Source organism: Borostomias antarcticus (assembly GCF_949987555.1).
Source record: "Borostomias antarcticus genome assembly, chromosome: 14".
NCBI classification, from domain to species: Eukaryota; Metazoa; Chordata; class Actinopteri; order Stomiiformes; family Stomiidae; genus Borostomias; species Borostomias antarcticus.
In genome coordinates, this window is record NC_140247.1 from 27,146,971 (window position 1) to 27,169,925 (window position 22,955).

Genomic DNA, 22,955 nt, shown 5'->3' on the forward strand with positions numbered 1-22,955 from the left:
TCCACGCCTCGTGTTCCAACAGAGTTGTGGCTGAGGTTCAGTGATTCCACATTGGAGTTCTGATGCAGTAACCCTTCACAAAGACGCCTGACGCCTGCATCGCCCAGGCTGTTGTGGCTCAGGTCCAACATGGTCAAACGGGACTTGTCAGTACAGAGAATTGAAGCCACTGTTGAACTCAGACTTATTTGTGGCGTGATGTCACAAAAGCTGAGTCTATAAAAGATATAATTCATTGTTACTTATCTTTGAAATTGCTAATTTTACCGAATTTTTATTTTCTGCTGAATTAGTTTGACAATGCACATTAAGCAACCTAAATGTATATACATGAGTGTATATGCATGTACAGTATGTATGAATACCAGTTAATACTAGCTAATACAAGTTCTGTACTTACAGTGCTGTGGTGGAAGAACGCAAAGCAGGAGCCAGTATTTGAAAACCTTCCTCTGATGTTTTTCTGTTCCTGAAGTCAAAAACTTCAGGCTTCTCCAAAATCACATGCTTGTATGTCAGAAGAGTGCACTGGATCGGTGACAAGGGTTTGACTGAGGAGAATTCTGTCAGATCAGAGTGGTCTTTCAGCTGACTCAGACAATGAATAATATTGATGCACCGTTCTGGGGAGAGGTCCTTCCTATTCAACATGTCTTCAAAAATGTATCCTTTCAACTCCTTATAGCATTCTGAACTAGGAATCTCTGGTAGAAAAATTTGGATGAGATCCGTGCAGGAGTTGTGGGAAATACCAAACAAGAAGCGCACAAAAAAGTCCAAGTGCCCATTTTTGGTATCAAAAGCACTGTCAAGAGCACCCTTAAGGAAATCTGGCAAACTAATTGAATTCCGCCATGTTTCCACTTTCACTATGGCCCTCACTGAGTCTAACCTGTTGTTTGCAAATTCATGAAATGCATACAGGGCGGCAAGGAATTCCTGAATGCTATGGTGTACAAAGCAATACACCTTCTCATGGAGTCCACATTCCAAGTCAAGAGGTTCTGTGTGCAGGAAATGGCATTTAGCAGCTTCTTCTTCACTTATTTTGCAGTCTCTCAAGTCCTGTGCTGTAAACAGGATGTTTTCACTGATGAGGGTATTATAAGCTAGATTTCCCAGTTTCAAAATGGTCTCTCGGTCTCCATGTTCCACCCTGCTATTGTATCCATGCACTCCAGTTCTCGGTTTTAACCTCTTCAGCAATGTGCACATTTGTGGAATGATGTAATGGGCGTACATTTCAGTGAGGGTCTGAGGCAAAGGCCTAGGCTTTTGTTTGGACCTGACCTCCTTGCTCAGGATCTCTGGAAGCACTTGAGAGGACATCCAGCAGAGCACCGGTAGGTAACACATGGTGTCGAGACTCCGAGTTGCCTTGATGTGTGCAATGACACGACAGGCCATCTCCGGATCATTGATTTTCATCTTTAAGTAATCCACTTTCTGTGAATCACTGAACCCTCGTATCTCAGTCACCCGGTCGATGGTGCTGTTCCTCTGATGGAACTTCTTGGCAGCTGGGGGGCGGCAGGTTATCCACAGCAGGGCTCCAGGAAGAAGCTTGCCAGAGAGGAGGCTGGTCATCAACACATCCAGGGTTGTCATCTCGGTTACGTCAGACACCGAGTAGTTCTTTTCAAATTCTAAGGGAAGCTTGGTTTCATCCATCCCATCGAGGATAAAGAGAAAAGTATACTTGTCATAGAAATCCATGTCTTTAATGTGGCCAAATTCTTTGTAGAAGTCCCGAAGAAGTCCATGCAGGCTGCACTTTTTATGTGAAAACAAATTCAGTTTCCGAAAGGGGAGGTTGATGATGAAATCTATGTTTTGATTTGCTTTTCCATCTGCCCAGTCCAGGATAAATCTCTGGACTGCCTCTGTTTTCCCAATTCCTGCCGTCCCTTTCGTTAGCACACATCTGATACATTTATCTTCACCGGGTAATGTTTTGAACATGTTGTTGCAGTCCACAGTGAGAGTCTCTGAGGTGTCTGCGAGATTAGTCACTTCTGCCTGCCACACCTCATGCTCGTTGTTAATGCTAGTGTACTCTGAAGTTACCACATGAAGCTGCATGCTCAGACACGATTTTGCCTGAACAATCCCTTCTGGAACATTACAATTCCTCTTCCTCTCACACAATTTAATCTGCTCTCTTATGCGCAGGATTTCTTGAAATACAAAGGATAGAGAAATAAGAGAGAACAAGATTACCATTTGAAATTACCTCCAGTTTTTCTACCTCCAGGCATCTTTGCAAGGAACAATTATTAACCAACTATTCTTCCAATTTAATAGGTGTTTCACTCACTCTCCTTTTCCTTGTTCTGATCATACGTTGGTATCGGTCTCAATGCCTATAAGAAAAACAAAAATGGAAAGAGAATGCTCAATTGTAACATTTTCAGATTTGAAGAGCTTTACAGTGTTGTAATGTGAAGACATTAACAATGGTGCATTGTCACTATGAACGCTGGTCTTAAAAACACCAGATTAAGCAACCAGTGTGTTAACTTTAGAAGCAAAACTAGTTTTTGTTGCCATGAAACCAGACAAAGACTGAACTTCAATAGATGAGTTGAAAATGTAAGACAAAACACATTACTTACCTGCTGATTAGTTAATCCACAGGATCTGTCCACCTGACTCTTTTGTTTGTGGTCCTTATTTGAGGCTATGGAGAAAGGAAAGATATTTGTAATCGCAATTTAAGACCAAAAGCAGGCATGAACATCACTGATGAGAGCCCCTTTACCATGGCGGTAATACATACTTAATAACAAGACACATTTTTACACTAGAGAAATAACACCATTAATATCAGAAATACCTCACCATAATAATTAGTGTGTCTGATATTCATAGTCAGATCTCCTGTAACTGTACAGCAAGATGCAGTGGGTGCAAAAGTGTTGCTTCCATCGACAGCTGCCGAGGTGTTGCTGTTAGGTACACGGCCTCCTAGGATGGCTTCCAGACCTGAACGTTTTGTCACTTGGGATGTCTAACAAAGAGAACAACTCAATACTGTTATTTCTAAGATGCTAGAACACAAAAATCAGTAGTATTTAGAGTTGCCCTTATTAGGCTTATTGTGTTTCAGAACTTAAATATGTTTAAAGCCCTGAACACGCAACACTGTGCATCTAATCACATTCTAGAATTTGTGGTATGGCAGCCTTAAATATAGACTTGAGGTATATCTGTGCATTCTGTGTACTTCACCTGGTTCAAAATGATGGGATTCTTAAATGTTTTCAATGTCGCAGAACATTCATCTCTCACCTGTTGCATGCCATGTGCTTTGGGCTTTATTGCATTCACAGGTGTCTGTAAACGTCATTCAAGAAAAGATAATTTCTCAATATAATGTTTACATTAACATCCTATGGAGTGTATGGGGTGTAAATATGCCTTATAGGTATTATATCCAATAATGTGCATCTTGAAAGCAAACATAGTGAGAAAAATGATGTACTGCCATAAATGAGGCACATTACCTGCAGATCTTTCATCTCCATGAGAGGAAGAAGCTCTTCCTCCTCACCCTCTATCTTTGGAGAAATCATTGGTGGACTTGTCTTGCTCTCTGTATCTGTAGAGTACAGAGACGTAGCTTTACCAGATATGTGATCTCCTTGGTGAATGATGAAGTCATTGGGTTTGTCCGGTGTCTACACTACAGGCCCCTCCCCAACCAGGTATATTATGTTGATGTGAGAGAATTGGGTATGTGTAAGAAGTATCCTTACGCTCCGATACTGTATGCTGGGTGGAGTTTTCTCTCTCAGTTTACACTTATCCTACTCTTTCAGATCTGCAGGTGGTGTTAGGCGTTCAGAGCATACATACTTACTGTGTACACTTCGCTCTATCATTGATGCCACTTTTTGTTCTTTAAAGCTGGTTGCCAGAAGGGAGGTAATGCCTTCCACTCCAATTTTCTTCATGAACTTGAGGCCGACATGTTTACGTAGATATCGCTTAAATTGTCTGAACATCTTTCGGCTCAAAGGCTTCAATTTAGCCTCTATACTGTGGTAGCAACGCCTCACTGTTGATGTCCAGGAGAAAACAATATAGGAAATCAGATTGCATGCATAATGGTACTCTAAACTACATTTTTGTAGCCAATTGCCAAAATGTGTGGTTTAAAGACTCCAATTGTGCTAATATTAATATCAATTGGCTGATTATCATTGTGCACAAATGTAAGCCTTTAAATAACCCCTTCCAGAAATACAAAACTCTACAGATTGGTGACCAATGAAAGGGGAAAAAAAAAAAAAGTGTCTTAGTAAGGTGTTGGGCCACCACGAGGCTCCAGCTTCAGTGTCTTGGCATAGATCCTACAAGTCTCTGGAACTCTACTGGTGGGATGTCACACCATTCTTCCAAAAGATATTTGTTGTTTTGATGATAGTGGTGGCATCTACTTTAACATGTCAGTCCAAAATCTCCTATAGGTGTTCAATTGGGTTGAGATATGGTAACTGTGATGGCCATAGCATCTGATTCACATCATTCTCATCCAACCATTCAGTGACCCCCTTCTTCCCTATGGATAGGAGCATCATCCTGGAAGATCCTCCCATAAGGATAGAAATGTTTAATCGTAAGATAAAGATAATCAGAATAACTTTGTACTGATGTGCAGTGACCCTTCCCTCTAAGGGGACAAGTGGACACAAACCATGCCAGGACAATGCTGCCCACAGCACCAGCGGCCCCCCTCAGGGTTAGGGTTAGGCCTGTACCGTTCTCTTGGTGTACCTGTACGCTACACATGCACTACCTGTACCTGTACGCTACACATGCACTACCTGTACCTGTACGCTACACATGCACTACCTGTACCTGTACCTGTACGCTACACATGCACTACCTGTACCTGTACGCTACACATGCACTACCTGTACCTGTACGCTACACATGCACTACCTGTACCTGTACGCTACACATGCACTACCTGTACCTGTACGCTACACATGCACTACCTGTACCTGTACCTGTACGCTACACATGCACTACCTGTATCTGTACGCTACACATGCACTACCTGTACCTGTACGCTACACATGCACTACCTGTACCTGTACGCTACACATGCACTACCTGTACCTGTATGCTACACATGCACTACCTGTACCTGTACCTGTACGCTACACATGCACTACCTGTACCTGTACGCTACACATGCACTACCTGTACCTATATGCTACACATGCACTACCTGTACCTGTACCTGTACCTGTACGCTACACATGCACTACCTGTACCTGTACCTGTACGCTACACATGCACTACCTGTACCTGTACCTGTACGCTACACATGCACTCGCCCACTTGTGGAGAATATGGTGAAGGCTGACTCTTCTGGACACATCACTTTTTTTCCACAGCTCTGTAGACCAATGCTGTGGCCTTTGCTCCACTGAAATCTAAAATGGGCCTCATGTTGTCTTTGTAACGAGGGGTTTATGCACTGCAGCCCTACCATAATAGGGTTAGGGTTAGGGTTAGGGTTAGGGCTAGGGCTAGCCCTCCATGCAGTTGTCCACAGACTGTTCTTGCTGACAGTTTGATCACATCCTGCATTGTCATTCTCAGTCACACGAGGATGAGGACGTTTCTCTTGTTTTCCCTTATCACAATAATGTCCAAGCATTTCGGTCATTGAATGAGCACTTTCAATCACAACTTCCTATTTACTGTGGTATTATATCTAAATGCAGATGTCACTTAAGTCACTGTTCGTACAGTAACACTATCCAGCTAAGCAGTGAAACTCCTGCCATCTGTGCCCCAATATTGAACCCTCTTTCAATGTCACTTTGGTCTTTTCGTCTTGCCATCTTGATCCAAAATCAAGGTCAACTGGGCCTGCTCAGCATTTTTATACATGCCAGAGAGCATGATGGGATGTTAGTTGCTTAATTGTATCATGCAGTACACCTGCATGAACGAACGCATCTGCGTTTATCATAGTTCTCCACTCATTTATTCATGTTTATCATTTAATTTGTCACCTGTCTATATGTAGCCTATGTATTTTGGCAATAGTTGTGCCATCCCTAAATAGCTACTGGTCCAATCCTGGCCAACCCATTAGAGCGGCAGTCATGATCCATGTGCTTTACCTGGTTCAAAATAATGGGATTCTAATTTTCACAGTATGTTCATATGTCCCCTGTCACTTGCTGTGTGCTTTGGGCTATATTGCATTAAACCATGTTTGGCTATAATAGAAGTAATTCAATGAAAATACAATGTCTCAGTATCCCTGTATATTTACTCAACCGCTTATGTTGTATAATGTGCATCTTAAGAGCATGCATAGTGAGATGAGTGATGAACTAGTAAATAAGGTATATTACCTGCAGATCTTTCATTATATCTTTGGAGAAGCCATTGTCATGCTCTCTACGTCTGTGGAGAACAAAGATTAGCTTTACCTGGTCTATGATTCATGCAGTCATTGGGAAGACAAAGATTTACCGAGAAACATTTCTTGCCCCTTCCGCTAGTTGGTATATCATGTAGATGTGAGAGAACTAGGTACAGATATGTGTCAGCAATATCCTTACGCTCTGATATGCTGGGTGGAGTTTTCACTCTCAGCTTAGACATATCTCTTTCAGATGTACTGTACGGGTTAGGGTTAGGAGGTATTCTTAAACTACATACTTACTGTGTACACTTTGCTCTATCATTAATGCCACTTTTTGTTCTTTAAAGCTGGCTGCCAGAAGAGAGGCAATGCCTTCCACTCCAATTTTCTTCATGAACTTGAGGCCGACCTTTTTACGTAGATAGCGCTTAAAACGTCTGAACATCTTTGGGCTCAAAGGCTTCAGCTGTGCCTCTATACGGTAGTAGCGATGCTTCATTGTTGATATCTAGTAGAAAACAATAGAGGAAAATATGACTGCATGCAAAATGTACTTTTAGATACTGGAAAGGAGTAGGCTACTATACCAACAGCCATACCAACACAGCAAGAGGAGCATACAGAAGTTGGATAACAGAAGTAAGCATGGGGCCAGATTGCATCCTGTAGAGAATAATAATAGAAATGTGTAACAACAGCATACCTACTGCACACAGAAGCCACAGTGACCTTCTGGGGGCTCACAACTGGCACAGAACGTTCTGAGGAGTGAACACCAGGAAGTGAACACCAGGAAGTGAAAACAGATCAAGCTTAGACTACAGTAGGCTATGTGACCCACTTAAAGAACACATTTGATGTATAAAACCAGACAGGGCCTGTTTAAAATATTAAGACCAAGATTAAATTAAGCTCTACTTTTAGACTGGATACATGTAATTATTTTAATAAATAAAGACTTTATCTTAAGTTCACATTAATAACTTGTGTAGGCCTACCCGTCGAAACAGCATTGTAGTTAGTTATTAGGCCTATGATATCACGGTTGAGCCATTAGTCTAATCAAACGGGTGGAGAGCTCGTCCTGATTGACACATCCTATCCCATTTCTGCCACACCAAAATACTGGCACGTTCAGTAGCACTCTTAATTCCACAAACAAGTTTTAAACGTTTGTTTAAATATAAAGTAGCCTAATGTTACCTCGCAGGCGCACAACACCGTCTCAGTTTTACAGCCTTGGACAAAACGTTTCTCATCTTATTAGGCAGCCATCGGGAGACGTGGCAGTTTGAACGTTTGAAACTTGTCTAGACCTACATTTCCTTTTGTTTCGCTTTCACACGGAAATCTGTCGACCCCATTAGCTGTTGTTATAAAAAATTAAAAATATATCTGAAAACAACCGATTTCCAATTTACTCACGGTGTTTCCACTGAGTTAGCGCGTGTTCATCTTTGTTAGGTGTGAAAAATGAGACGCACTTGGACACAAAAGCACGGTGTGGCCATGGTTGGTCTTCTCTTGTGGAACGGGTTAGGGTTAGGGTTAGGGTTAGACCTGGTCCAGGGTTAGGGTTAGGGTTAGGGTTAACCCTTGTGGAACGGGTTAGGGTTAGGGTTAACCCTTGTGGAACGGGTTAGGGTTAGGGTTAACCCTTGTGGAACGGGTTAGGGTTAGGGTTAACCCTTGTGGAACGGGTTAGGGTTAGGGTTAACCCTTGTGGAACGGGTTAGGGTTAGGGTTAACCCTTGTGGAACGCCTTTCAGACACAGCTGTACTGTACTACAGCTCTTTTTTTTCTTTTTTTTTCTTCAATAAACTTTATTGACGTGTGTGTTCTGATAACCCATTCACGCACAACACTATACATGTCATTGAACAAGACAAGACAATAGAACTGGGTACAAGTAGCCTAAACAGGTTTGTCCTTACAGTAATCATTCATAGTCGACAAGACAGAAAGTATAAAATAAGGCAGAAAAAATAAATAAGTTAACAAAAAAGAGAGAGAGAAAAAAGATAGAAGAGAATAGATAAGTGAACCTTCCATTATTTGCAGAGGAAAACTATATTACACCACATTACATTCAGATAGATATCTTACACACTTCAAAGCCTTTTTGTTTTTAAATCCTCTAATAGAGTTATAGTAAATTTCAAAGTCTGATAGAAAGACACTGAAGAGAGGTTTTTCTTTAGGTATTTTGACTTTTGACAAAAAATTACCAAGAGTGATGAATAGGTTGGTGACATATTGGTATTTGTAATCTGGGTGAGTGAAATAGAAAAGAATATCCACATTCTCTATGAATATAATGGTTTTGTATTTCCCGGAGAGATGGTTCTCCATATCTTGCCAGAACTTTTCAGAATGAATACAACCTGTAAATAAATGCTCAATCGATTCTGTTTCTATTTCACAAAAGGTACATTCTTTTTCCACCAGGGGGGAGTATTTGGCAATCAACTCATTGCAGGGGTAACATCTAGCCTATGTTTGATTTTGAATGAAATGTCTTTGATCTAATTGGTATTTGGCAATCAACTCATTGCAGGGGTAACATCTATGTTTGATTTTGAATGAAATGTCTTTGATCTTATTGGTAATGAGGAAGTAATGTGGAGTTAACCAAGCTTTTTTCCAATCTATGTGCACGCCAAGATCAGCAGCCCATTTAAATGTTGCTGCTGGGGTAGACTTCCTGTTAAGGATGTCTCCGATAGTTTTGTTGTTGAATTTCTTGTCAAGAACATCAATGCCACAGATTTCAATTTTATTTGGAATGGTTGCTTGGGTGTTTGCTCTATAAGTGGTATTCAAGAGCATTAATATACCACCTGGTATGGCATTAGTAATCATATTATACTCTTTCAAAGTTATGTTAATATCATACTTCTCTTCAAGGTCTTCATGCATATAAAACGTGTTATCTAGTTTTAAAAGTTGATTGACCAATATGTTGCCGTTATCAAACCAGGTGCGTAAGAACAAGCTCTTGTGGCTACGTGTTATGTGCATATTGTTTCATAGATAGTATTTATGGGGAGAGAAGTTATGATTGTATACCAGAGACCAGTATGTCAACATCTGTTTGTGGAATTCTGCCAATTTAACAGGAAGTGTAATATCTACAGCTCTTTATAGGCAATTTAGGTCTTCCTGGAATTGAACCGGTGAGAGCCTGTAGGGTTTTTTCTTTTTCTTTTTTTGTGCGTGGCGACACACCAGAGAAAGCAAATGTCGGGTTGTTCCTTTGTCTGTGCCTCCGTCGGGTTGTTCTTTGTCTGTGCCTCCGTCGGGTTGTTCTTTGTCTGTGCCTCCGTCGGGTTGTTGACCTGCAGTTCTATGTTGCTACCACAAGAGGCAGTGTTTTTTTGTGCATGGCTGTAAGCCAGCGCACCTACCACAAGAGGCAGTGTTTTTTTGTGCATGGCTGTAAGGCAGCGCACCTAGAATAGCGTTTGTCCAGTTATCACTCCCTCTCTCCCTCCCTCCGGTCAATGGTGACCTGCATTTCTCTGTTGGCACCACAAGAGGCAGTATTCCTCTTGGCACACCAAAATAAAGAAGGACACCAAAATCAACCTGCCGATCACCACTGCACAAGTAGAGTAGCAGTGAAAGCATAGGACTCCCACCTGGGAGATAGGGGTTCAAGGCCCCAGTGGGAATGACTTTATGGAACTATACCCCCCAAACATTCATCCTTTCACTCCAACCTTTACCCCTTGCCTTATAGGTCAGATCCTGTCCCAACCCCAACCCTTATTCTAACCCCAACCCACACTAGGGACTGGAAGACGTACACCAAAACCAACCCACCAATGTCTGTTGCACAAGTAGAGTAGTGGTGAGAGCATAGGACTCCCACCCAGAAGACAGGGGGTTCAAGGCCTTGGTGGGGATGACTTCATGGGACTATACCCCAAACCTCCACTTCATGGGACTATACCCCAAACCTCCACACGTTCATCCTTTCACTCTAATCTTTGTATCCCTTACCTTTGTCCAGAAAAAGAAGTTGAACCAATTGCAGCAAAATAGAAATTACAGGAATCATCAGTGTAACTGCTTTAGCCACTGACCGCTACCATTAATGTTATGGAAGCTGCTGCTAGTTGTTGTGAGCTCATGAGCTAACTGGCTATCCCGCTCTTATTGTGCTGGATTAGCATTGGAAGCATTGGAACTGATGTGTCCAAGCGACAAGACCTATCTTAATTTATCAGACATTATTTCATGTCATTTCAATTCACAGCTATTTCAGTGGCATGACTAGCTTCCGTCCTACCAGTCCTGAACAGAAACAAGCCAGCCACGCATATAAACCAGGCTGGACCTGGCCTGGTTCTACTCTCATCCACTGTCACTATACCAAAGCCTGCTGGGTAGGGCTCTGTGTAATTGTAATTGGCTGCTGTGGAACAGAGTCCGGAGCTCCATGCACCCTCAAACCTGTCGGCAGCAAACTGAGAAACTGCTGTGCTCTGCATGCTCTACTAAACTATTATCTGCTTCTGCTGTGCTGTGTGGTCTGCGGAGCAGAGAGTGTGTTTCAGTAGTAGATGGAAGCCGCACTTAGTCTGGAGGAGAAGAAGATGAGGAAGGAAGGAAGGAAGGAAGGAAGGAAGGAAGGAAGGAAGGAAGGAAGGAAGGAAGGAAGGAAGGAAGGAAGGAAGGAAGGAAGGAAGGAAGGAAGGAAGGAAGGAAGGAAGGAAGGAAGGAAGGAAGGGAGGGAGGACAGAAGGAAGGGAGGAAAAACAGTATCACTCAGTATCACAATTCAATTCAGTAAAATGTTATCAATCACCTCAGGGACCATCACCTCGACAAACTAGAGCGTGCACATTGATTTGTATTTGAGGGGCGGGGCTGGATACATGTTTCCACCACAGCCCTGCCTTCACAGATAACACCTGTCTACAACATGGAACTTGAACCCTGAACATGCATCATCGCTCATCCTGTCTGAAGCGAATGGAGCAGACAGAGCACCAGTCCAACTGTCTCTGCACAACCTAAGCATCCATCTACAGTACTATACATCCATAAACAGTACTATACATCCATATACAGTACTATACATCCATATACAGTACTATACATCCATATTCAGTACTATACATCCCTATACAGTACTATACATCCATATACAGTACTATACATCCCTATACAGTACTATACATCCATATACAGTACTATACATCCATATGCAGTACTATACATCCCTATACAGTACTATACATCCATATACAGTACTATACATCCATATTCAGTACTATACATCCATATTCAGTACTATACATCCCTATACAGTACTATACATCCATATACAGTACTATACATCCCTATACAGTACTATACATCCATATACAGTACTATACATCCCTATACAGTACTATACATCCATATACAGTACTATACATCCCTATACAGTACTATACATCCATATACAGTACTATACGTGTGGTATTGTCACCCACCATCCCCCACCACGGTGGTAGACCTTCAGGATAGATGCTGACCAGTCTTACCTTCATACTCCCAGAGAAGCTGTTGTCAGGATAGATGCTTACCAGTCGTACCCTGAAGGAGAACTGATGCTAGGTACTGTAAAATGCAAACAAGAGCTCAACTTAAGGAGACAGTTACAGAATCAGATTTATTTTTGCCAAGTAGGTTTACACCTATGAGGAATTTACCAAGGTCTGTTACACTCCACAACACATCATCACGTTGAAGACAGGTATTATTTGTGAAGGTAGGGCTGTCACTGTAAGATATGAGTACAGTAGGTGGAAACATGTATCCAGCTCCACCCCTCACCACAAGGTGTGACAACATCCGGCTCACACAAGGAAATCTGACTTCTCTTTTAGGAACTTGCAGATCCAGGAAATCCCCAAAGCGAAAGCATCAACATGGGTGAGCTCTATTCTGCCATTCAAATTCCAGTAATATACAGAATTCTAGTCAACGCAGTGTTTCACTAAAATGATTAAGAATACAGTACAGTACATTTAGAAAACAGTAGTATCCTACCATGTGCTGTATTCCTGTAATACTGGTTTCAAATATTGCAATGCCACATACTGTACATTCTCTATGTATACTAGTCTCTAGCAGGTCTGCAACTCTCAGTTCTTTTAAATCAAGACTGAAGACTTCTTTTTGCCTCTTTGCTTTGCTGTTTTTTATTAAATCAGGTAATTATTTATTCATACACTGCACTGTAACTTTTATTCCTGTATTTTATTCTTCCTGCATTTTGTTTTAAATGTTCTGAAAAGTACAAGAGAATGTTAGTAGAACGACTTGAGGGAGGAAGAGAAAGAAGGAAATGTATGTTGGAAATGGAGAAGTTGGGTTTTTGATGCAAGGTGTGCCTAGTGACACAACAGTAGGCCACTGATAGCTGATGTGGTCCCTTGCTCAGGGATGTTTGAGGCACTGGTGAAAAGCCAGCGAGCAACTATACAGAAGGACATTGTATGTAAGTGAGTAGCAAGAGAGAAGGTTTCAGTATGTGATAAAGAAAAGTGTCCTTTTTTGCATTTTGTTTTATATGACCTTTTATGTGTTGCACTTTGTCTTGATGCTTTTAATGTCTCATGTAAAGCACTTTGAATTGTCTTGTTGCTGAAATGTGCTGTACAAATAAACTTGCCTTACCTTGCCTAGTCACAAATCTATCTTACTGTGTATAAACGAATACAGAGAATGTCTGGTTTTGATAAGAGTTGATTGGCCTTTGTTTTAAATGTCTATAATGACTTGTTTTTTGTTTTAATGCTTTTAATTTGTCCTGCCTTTTGTTTTAAATGTCTATAATGTCTTGCTTTTTGTTTTAATGCTTTTAATGTCTCATGTAAAGCACCTTGAATTGCCCTGTGGCTGAAATGTGCTATATAAATAAACTTGCCTTGCCTTGCCTTGCCTTGCCTTGATATACTGTCATAAAACTCTGATATTTGATATTTCAGCCTCTAGTTTTGGCAACCTCATCAAGGTGGAGACCAGTGGTGCCTCAGAGAGAACTGCCAAACAAGACAAGTTGACTATCAAAGGTACAGTAGAGCAGAAGATCTCCGTATGCTAACAACATGATACAGTAAAGCCATCTCTAGATAGATAATTGTCTGTGTAACTGCTATGTGGGCTTTACACCTTGTGCTGATTAAGCGTCACCTAGGCGAAGCCCATGTTGCTTATTGTGAGGTTATGTAAATGAAAGAGGGAAGCTTAAGTTACGTTCAATTAATTTTCCCTATGATCAAACAAACTCTTTTGAAGTGAGTGACATTAACCTAATCATTCTCTCATTGGCATCTCCTAAATGGCTGTAGGGGTGGAGGCCTCCCACAAGCTGGCAGAGCACGATTTGAGCAGGCTAAAGCAGTACCAGGGCTTGGTTACCACGGTGGGGCTGAAGTATGGTCTGGACCCGGCCATCATTGCTGGGATCATCTCCAGAGAATCTCGGGCCGGGGCGGTCCTGGACCATGGCTGGGGGGACCACGGCAATGGCTTTGGACTCATGCAAGTTAGTACCTGTGTGCACTTGGTTGGCAGGTCTTGTCCTGAAATAAGCCCTAATTACCACTGATCCACTGATTTTCTGTGTCTAGTTATTATATCCCAACTTGTTTAAAAGGCCCCAATGTGCCACAGCATTGTGGTCTTATGTTGTAGTTTGAGAGAATATATCATCAGGGTAAGCTTACTCCAGTTATTATTTAGTTATCTTGCATCTGATTGGTTGATGCGCATGCACAGATGTGTGGGAACAGTACAACGTGGCCTGACTCTGTATCCAACATTTACCAGCGAGTTGATTGTTCACCTTATTGTTGAGTGTGTGTAAATGAAGAAAAAACAAGATCAAGAATGTGCCGACAATAAATCCCAGTGACCATCCCTGAGTGGCATCTAATTAGGCCTACATGTCCTGACAGACATCCAAGGGCGAATGCAAATTCCACCTGAGTCAGCCCGTATCTGTCATTCACCCATCCCATCCTACTCAACTCCTCATACTGGCCCTGTGAAGAAACAACCCCTGGACTCTATAGACCTACATGGAATAGAACAAAATCATGTAGACACAAACATAACACCTGAGAGGAGCACAGACTCATTTAGCCATTGCATCTGCCCTACATTTCACATTGTTTTTTGTTTCTCTACCTGTACTCTACCAAGTAAATGTATGTAAATGTCTTGTTTCCTTAGGTTGACAAACGCTATCATACACCCGTGGGTACATGGGACAGCGAGGAGCATGTGTGCCAGGGAACAGAGATTCTGGTGGATTTCATCCATAGGATCCAGAAGAAATTCCCTGATTGGCCCAAGGAGCACCAACTGAAAGGTGCTGAACTATTAGTATTTAACCCCCCCCCCCCCTCTCTCTCTCTCTCTCTCTGCTATATATCAGTACTATTGCTCTTTCTTTCTACTATGTATCAGTACTATCACTACCTCTTTCACTCTACTATGTAGTACGTAGTGAAAGGTGACATGATGCTTATGTTACCATCTGTGCAGTCCAGAACAGATCTATGACATAACATGTGACCACAAAGCCTACTGTATCCTACCACCATGTCTTCTCCAGCTCACTCTCTACATCATCTGTTGTTCTTTTGCAGGGGGAATATCAGCGTACAATGCAGGAGACAGAAATGTCCGCACTTACGAAAGAATGGACATAGGCACCACAGGGGATGACTACTCAAATGATGTGGTGGCCAGATCACAGTGGTTCAAAAGCCATGGTTTCTAAACTATCTTAATAGTCTCTGTCTTTGATTCAGATTCATTTTGATCGGCCCACTGTGCAAAATGTCAGTCAGTTTGATAATAGAATTGTATTCAATCTCTACAGGCATTTAGTTCACATAGTAGGCCCTACTATGTAAACTCATAGTTGTGAATGTTATGAGTGTTATGAGTCCCCCAAATTGGCATTGTATTACAATAACAGTTCAGACAATAAATATCTTGCCTTCATTTACTAGGCCTAATCTTGCCACTGGAGTGCAGTGTTGTACATAAATATACTCTTCCACTTTCCTCCTCCTCACCCGCCTTACCTACTCCTTACCGTCGTCTAAAATGGGTCTCTCTCTTGTAAAGGTGTTATTGCCTTGTAAATGTGAATATGATATGCTTACTTGGATAATAATTATAAGTTATTTATCTTAGCAAATAATCCTGCAATGCCAACAAGACCAACAATAAGCCTGTTTGTTGTATCACATTTCTTTTTTTCCGGGGGGAAATATATCACATTGCTTTTCTCTTCTCCGGGGTGAAAAATGTGCGTACGATCACTGACAACCTTGAAAGCGAAGTTTGTTGGACAATGGGACTAGTCCTCCGGGACTCGGGGCGGTGCTTTCCTGCAGAAGAACTTCAGTGAGCCAGACCAAATTATCACAAATCACCAATGTCTTGGCTCCTTGATTGATGAATGATCATACAATTTGACATATAAACTACTTCGCAGGTATGTAAACTAACTTTATACAGCGTCTTCAGTGTCCAAAATTGATCTTGCGCTCAACAGGCGCCTGTTTTATTTTTCTCGAGGACGATTCTGGCTGATTGTTGATCGATACTTGTGCTTTTTTCGTTTAAGTCCCTATTGATTATTGATTGTGTTAGGATACTTGCTCGAACGATACTTTAATGTCAAACTGTTGCATCTCAGTTGGGCTACTCGTGGTGCTTACAAAACAAAGTGAGGACTTTTTATTCTAAAATGTGAATTAGCCTATTTGGTGGTGATCCGCACGGTAATGGTAAATGTTTAGCTGTTTGGGAATGGGGCTGAATGAATTCAAGTTCTTTTCCTATGGATTTTTGGTGCAGTTATTCTGCAAAATCCAAACAAGTTTAATAGGCTATTCTCTTGACTGCTCTAATGTGTTTTGTCAGCTGTGTGATTGACTGATTTTGAATGTATGCTCTCTGAAGATTTCAACAAGTTTGTGAAAACCCATCGAGATACAGCCATGTCATTTCATGGAAGAGTTTACTTATCATGAGTGGGGTAGTGGAATCACCTCCGCTATCATGGTCCTTGGTCCAACTCTTGATAGAGTTGATCAGTTGAACAGAAATGTGTGTTTGTAGATGACCTCTTGTAAATGACACATAGAAGCAGTGGGTCAACCAGACTGAGTGTGAATAATGTTGTCAAAAGGCCACCTGGGAACAAGGAGCACACACACACACACACACACACACACACAAAGAGGGTAGAGACACTGTTAAATGAGAGACCCCTCTTATTAGATTATCACCACGCAATTAAACCCTCAGTTAAATCTGTCGCTCGCGTGCCCCCTGAGCCCACTCACACACACACTCTTACATACACACACACACATACACACAAGCTGTGCAGCAAATGAGTTCCCTGTAGGTAAAGGAGGCTGACTGTGTGAGGGCTGAAGTGGTTTTATCAAGCTGTAAAACTCAGCAGGGTTCTGTTTCATGTGGAGGGAGGAGAGGAGAGACTGAGGGGGGGGGGGGGGGGGGGTCATCATCACTGAAAGGTTTTTAGCACCAGAAGAGAAACAGGGCCTAGAAGTGTGTTTCACTTGTGTACACACACACACACTCACGTATCTGTAACAGAGGTGGTTCAGTGACTAATCTTACTGGATGTGGAATGTGTGAAAACCTGAAGGCTTGCTTTAGCTGGATATCGCTGAGGCTTTAGCCGCATTGCTCCAGTATTGTAACACCACATAAGACCTGGGTTCAAACCCCCCACCACACACACACACACACACACACACACTGCTGTCTGTGATAGAGTGAAGCACCGCCACGGAGAGCAGGGGTATGATTTCAGAGTTATTTACAGTGGAGCATACATGGACTTGATTAGGGCTGGGGCCGCTGAACCTCCTGCCTCAGCCGATGGCTTCCAGATGTGAGCAGACATTCCTAGCCGAGCTCCGCACCCGGCACTCTGCCGAGGAGAAGAAACTCCGCTCTGATACCCTGCAGGGGGGGTGGACCCCTCTGATACTCTGCAGGGGGGGTGGACCGGAGAAACTTGAGTCGGAGAAAACTGTGGATGGGACCGGGGGGGGGGCGGAAAGAACCAGGAGGGGCGAGAACTAGGCCCCTTGCCTAATCACAGGAACGGACTTTACTCTAATTTCAACATTCTACAGGAACTATAGAGATGAGATTGATTACAGCCTGCCTTGACTCAGTCAACAGTCCTGATTGCTTGCCATGCTTTCTTCTCTGAAACTAAAACAGTTGTTTTACATCATGAAGCCGTCATTGGTGATTGCCTTTAGCAGTATAGCAGGTACTAGCCCGGCAAGCCCGGCTGGGTTTCTGTGGGGGCAGAGGAGAAATGTTTCAGGAAATACCAACATCTTTTTTTTCAACGGGGGAAACTGACCGACATTCCTCCTTGCTTAAAAAGAAAAAAACACCGGGACAAACACAGGGACATGATAGATGTGTTTTAGAAATTAGTCTACTTAGCCTTTATGAATGGATTCATGAATGGTTTGTGCACAGAGATTCTAGTCAGATATCTGGATAGTTGTATTGTAGTAGACTAAAACGCTCAACCAACTTTGCTATTGAAGTGAAGTAGACGTTTAGATATGTAAACTAGGATAGGATAGTTTTATTGGATTACATTTATTTTTGTGGATTGTATATCTTGTCCATAAATTGTATTCTGCATTTCTGAGATGCTGCAGTTGAGGGAGGGCGGTATCCATATGGCTCTTTCCATCTGTGTGGCTACAAAGTCTTTACGTCTCATAGGGACCATGGGATGTTGAAGAGTCTTGAAGGTCTGTGACTGATGGAAGCTGTCATTGTTTTTATAACGCAGTCTTGTTTCTCTTATTTGAGCGTTTGGATGGAGGCCCCGCTGATCTCATTTCGGTTAAAGTATTCTGATCCAGCTTTACCAAATCCTTCACAAACACACACACACACACACACACACAAAGAACATGAAACACATAGGTACAGTATTGTTCTACTGAATTTCCCAAACATTCACCACATACCACCAGGTAGAACATTTTCAATATGTAGTCTTTTTTCCCAAGTCAGTTGTATTTGGTCATCACTCTATACTTTGAGAGAGTAACATTAAACCTTGTTTTGACATTGTAACTTGTGGCCTTGTCCTCTCCATCTCAAGATGGCTGATGGGCAGGCTGACCCAGACTTCTTTAGGTTCACATGGAGACATCTGTTGCATGTGTTGACACAGGCCTCTCTGACTGGGTCTTACTATTGGCCGGTGTGTTGTTGTTTTGATGTTTCTGATTGGATAGAGTAGTAGAAGTGCTCCTCAGCCAAGACTATCCGCACAACTCCTCATAGCATCATCCTCTCATCCACCCCCCACACACACACCGGAGACGTGCACGAGCGAGCACACACACACACACACACACACACACACATTCTATCCACCCCCCTAATACACTCGACACACACACACACACATACCATCCACACACACGCACGCACACACGCATCTAATTATCACCAGGACGCGGAGCCAAAACGGCTGGAGGTATTAAGTAAGCCTCCTGGTTGAGACAATAGCCCCAGCAGGCTGCCTGCATGCCGTACTGGGGGATTAAAGTCCCTGTGACTGAGAGATGGAGGGAGGGAGGGAGGGAGGGAGGGAGTGGGCGGAGGGTGGAGGGAGGTGGGAAAAGCAGCTTGGAGCAGGCTGCTGGTTCACACTCGTATCCTTCCACTCTGTAGTCCAGACGCTGGAAGGAAGCAGTGGACAGGACAGCCTCATCTCTACTGTGTCTCTGTCTACCACACCCAACAGCACCGGCACTCAGGCCCAGCTCCCGCCTGTGGACTTCCTTTCCTGTCAAAGACACAACTTTCCGAGGGGAGTTTTGCACTGTTTGTCTGCTGGCTGGGATCCAAGAGGATGATCTAGGGCAGAAGAAGTGTCTCCAGTATCCCCCTGTTGATTGATCCTCCACAGTTGAAACCATGGCTGGGATCTATGGGTGCCTGCGCGGAAAGAAGTAAGTTGTCTCTCTGCTAGATATGTTTGATAGAACTGCCTCGAATGGCTAAGGAGATCTTTGTTGCTTGCAAGACAACTGAGTACGTATCTGAAGTCAACAGGCCCCTTCATGGCATACAGCCCTGACATCCTGCTGAGCCTAAGAACTTCTTTGTGAGATGGACTACTCGCCCTAATATCAGAGTACAGTAGGCTTCTATTGATGTATAAGTCTTAACACATGAATGTTCTTGTGAAACAGACTTTGGTTAAAGCAGGCTTATCATACCGGGAGCTCTGCTGTAACTTAACCAATCAAATGCATTACAGTATATCCATCTCACTGGGACTACACGCAGTTCAGTTGACTAGTGTGTACGGATGCATTGTTGTTGCTTTGAATAAAAGTGTACTTAATGGCAGTATTGTTTACGAGGCCGATATTATCTTTGCCATGTGGGCTTGTGAGAGTGGCTTTGTTTGAGGCTGGTTTAGTTGGTGTATCTGAGCCCCATCTCTCCTGTCTCCTTTTAGTCCCATGACACTGAGCCAGTCAATGATTTTACAGACCCCGCATTTTAGCTCGAGAGTGAGAGAGAGAGAAAAGAGAGCCAGTCAGCTCTTCTAGACTCTCTGAACGGCCTTAGTCACTCCGCAGTAACCAACTGAGCAGGAATTCCTTTGGAATCTGCTTAGAGTCAAAATGAGTAATCCCAGACATATTGAACGCTATTATTCACATCCATCCCCCACTTCCCACGACGGACAAGTCATGGCTAGCATCAGCTGTCCCTCCTCCCAGCAGCAGTCTGCTGAAAGCAGGGATGAGCAGTGACCTGTAGAGGCTGATCTTGGATCTACTGTACACCCTTCCTGAATACTAATATCACATGTCTGAGAAAAACAGAAACTGGTAGAACATCAGCACGGTTAGGAGTTACTTCACTCTTCTCTCTGACCATGTTTGAAACACTGCAAAACGTTGAACATGTGGTCATGTCCATCCCAGAAATGTTCTGTATCTGTTTTTTGGTATTTTTTGTTTGTCTTACAAACCCGTAGAAAAGCTAAATCTAAACCTTATGCAAGTACCTCAATAGGAGACATCTTGGTGCCAGGCCTTCACTGAAATGTGGCTACAGTCCAGGTATCTAGAACCTATCCCCGAAATGCCTGACGGATTGAAGAGGAAAGAAGTGGCGTAAGAGATATGGTGCAACAGCACTGTCAAGTCTAAACCATGACCGAAGGAGAGGGAATGAGTGCACATGTCGGGAAAAAGGGGGGTAGTTAGTCAGACAGTAGCCCATATATGGCATGTACTATAGAGTACAGCTGATACTGGTGCTCAACTAGCTTGGCTAAGAGTTGCAGGAAGAAACCAGGGTGAAATACAGTGATGATCAAATGTGAAAGGCAAGTTCCATGGTCTTTGCACGTTTGTTTTATTGGTTTCATTGTACTGGGTGACCTAAATCAAGAGCACCCCTGGTATTTGCAAATTGTGTGTGTGTGTGTGTGTGTGTGTGTGTGTGTGTGTGTGTGTGTGTGTGTGTGTGTGTGTGTGTGTGTGTGTGTGTGTGTGTGTGTGTGTGTGTGTGTGTGTGTGTGTGTGTGTGTGTGGTGAAAAATCTCTCACCTTCTACACAGAATTTAAAGGATAGCTTAAGTATATCCCCTATTTAAACCTTTTCCGGCCACCCACATCTAGAAGGTAGCCTACTTCATTCAGAGCTGTTACCATGAGATGACTACAGAGAACGGAAAAGGTGCCTCTATGTCTTGAATTTCAATATCAGAGTTGAATGTAATGTAAAAAGAGTTGAACAGCTGCAAATGCATGTCATAATTAACTGGACAAAGTACAAAATGTATCACATTTGCAACTCAATTTCAAAACAAAGACCCTAACCCTAACCCTAATTTACATTAAACATTAATTTCAAACTGGAATAAGTGGCCATACAGTATTAGTTACACCAAGTCCAGTGGGACCTGGGTGTATTTCAAAAAGCAGGAGTTAGCCAACTAACTTTGCGCCTAAATTAAATATACCTTTGGATTTTAGATGTGGGATGTGTGTGTGTGTTGGTAGTTTGATGCGAGTTGTGGTCAATTATGACCAGGACTGTCTTTCCTTCTAACCGTAAAAATACACTTTTCTTTATAATCGTCATGATGAATGAGCCGCGATGTTCCAGGCTGATGTGTTGCCCAAGCAGAACGGTGTTTTCCCCTCCCTGCTGTTAGATGCATATATTCAGGCTAGATTCATGCATTCAAGCATGCTAAACCCGTCCTTGCCTGTTCATGTGGGTACACACAATGTGTTCCAGTTGCAACACGCAGGATCTTCTCCGGGTCCTGTATACTAGTGGCACAACCCCTTCTGTTGACCGTCCTCTGTTCAGATACACAACACCATGTTAGTATCATTCATTTATCTATCGGCCCAGGGTCTAGAGGTCGGCTGAACCCTGTATGTTTGTAGTAATACTGATTATTGTGCATTGTCCCCTTTAAATAAATTGAATCAAGTCAACTAGTTTCATTGGTGGTTAAAATGACAGAATTCCTAATCAATCTACAACCCCCCCCCCCCCCCCCCCCGTGGCTATCTTTAGTGACCACCCGCCCTCAATCCTAGACAGATGATAGGTGTAAATGATATCACATAAGCTATGCGCTTCCTTCTGATTGGTTAGGCGGTGTCCGTGCTACAGTCTTCTTTGGAACTAGGGATGGATAGAATTCAGAATGGCAAGTCTGGGGAATTCCTCTGTCACTCCTTTCCATGGGTGGAGAAATACCTGCGGCTCTCTAGACAGTCTTTCAGGTATGTGAGGTTTGATTCACCTGAGAAGCACCTTTAGATAAGAGAAACAAGCATAGGTAGTGATTATATCACCGCCTACTGTTCCACCGGAACCCACCTACTGTACATGAAACATAGCAACAGATAATATCACAGATGTTATTTACCACATAGAGCATGCTTCCTTTATTTAAAGGTCAGTTTTCCCAGACACAGATGAAGCCTAGTCTTCAGACTAAACAGTGCGTCAGTAGAGACTCTTTATTGACAGGGTTTCATAGTTCTAGGTGAGTATTACTGGAGTATTACTGGAGTATTACTGGAGCATCCAGTCTGCAGGGAGGCCTGCCTGTACAAGTATTGTTAGCACCTAACACACTCTGTTCATTGTGGTCATCTTTATATGATCTATATTTTTGCTTTAATGTTTTCTTGTTTTTTAGGCTGAAAATGATAGGACAATTAGGATTGCTAAGATGTTAGGATACATCTTCAGTCTAGAGTACTTCTACACTTTGTATCCAAAGTCGTTTCATGTACAGAAGAACACACTTGTAAAAGGCAAAAGTACAATCTCTTGTAAGCTGAATTGTAGAGCGGACCGTCTATATCTGTTTTCAGGGCACCGTTCTCTACAGGCCATGTGTGTAATTTCATCTGCCAGAAGTCTCTCTCCCGGCAACTCAAATGAAAGACATCT

General features: G+C 42.6%; 3 protein-coding genes across 3 annotated transcripts in view; 2 read left to right on the plus strand and 1 right to left on the minus strand.

The window, feature by feature from the left end:
• Positions 1–396: 396 nt before the first annotated feature.
• On the minus strand, positions 397–1,671 carry LOC311317600 (protein NLRC3-like; the record flags this gene model as incomplete). The annotated part of the gene is made up of 2 exons (XM_084448673.1): positions 397–969; positions 1,291–1,671. 2 exons carry the CDS (start codon positions 1,669–1,671, stop codon positions 397–399), a joined length of 954 nt encoding a protein of 317 aa, XP_084304799.1.
• A 10,631-nt stretch (positions 1,672–12,302) lies between these two features.
• Positions 12,303–15,186, plus strand: LOC311318010 (lysozyme g-like; the record flags this gene model as incomplete). Its single annotated transcript, XM_084449187.1, has 5 exons — positions 12,303–12,326; positions 13,385–13,468; positions 13,748–13,944; positions 14,634–14,772; positions 15,053–15,186. Exons 1-5 carry the CDS (start codon positions 12,323–12,325, stop codon positions 15,184–15,186), a joined length of 558 nt encoding a protein of 185 aa, XP_084305313.1. The 5' UTR covers positions 12,303–12,322.
• A 4,143-nt stretch (positions 15,187–19,329) lies between these two features.
• Positions 19,330–22,955, plus strand: part of LOC311317601 (uncharacterized protein) — a 30,124-nt gene continuing 26,498 nt past the window's right edge. The window contains exon 1 of the mRNA XM_084448674.1: positions 19,330–19,459. Coding sequence (XP_084304800.1) covers positions 19,425–19,459 — 35 coding nt within the window. The 5' untranslated portion in view covers positions 19,330–19,424. The remainder of the gene's footprint in view (positions 19,460–22,955) is intronic.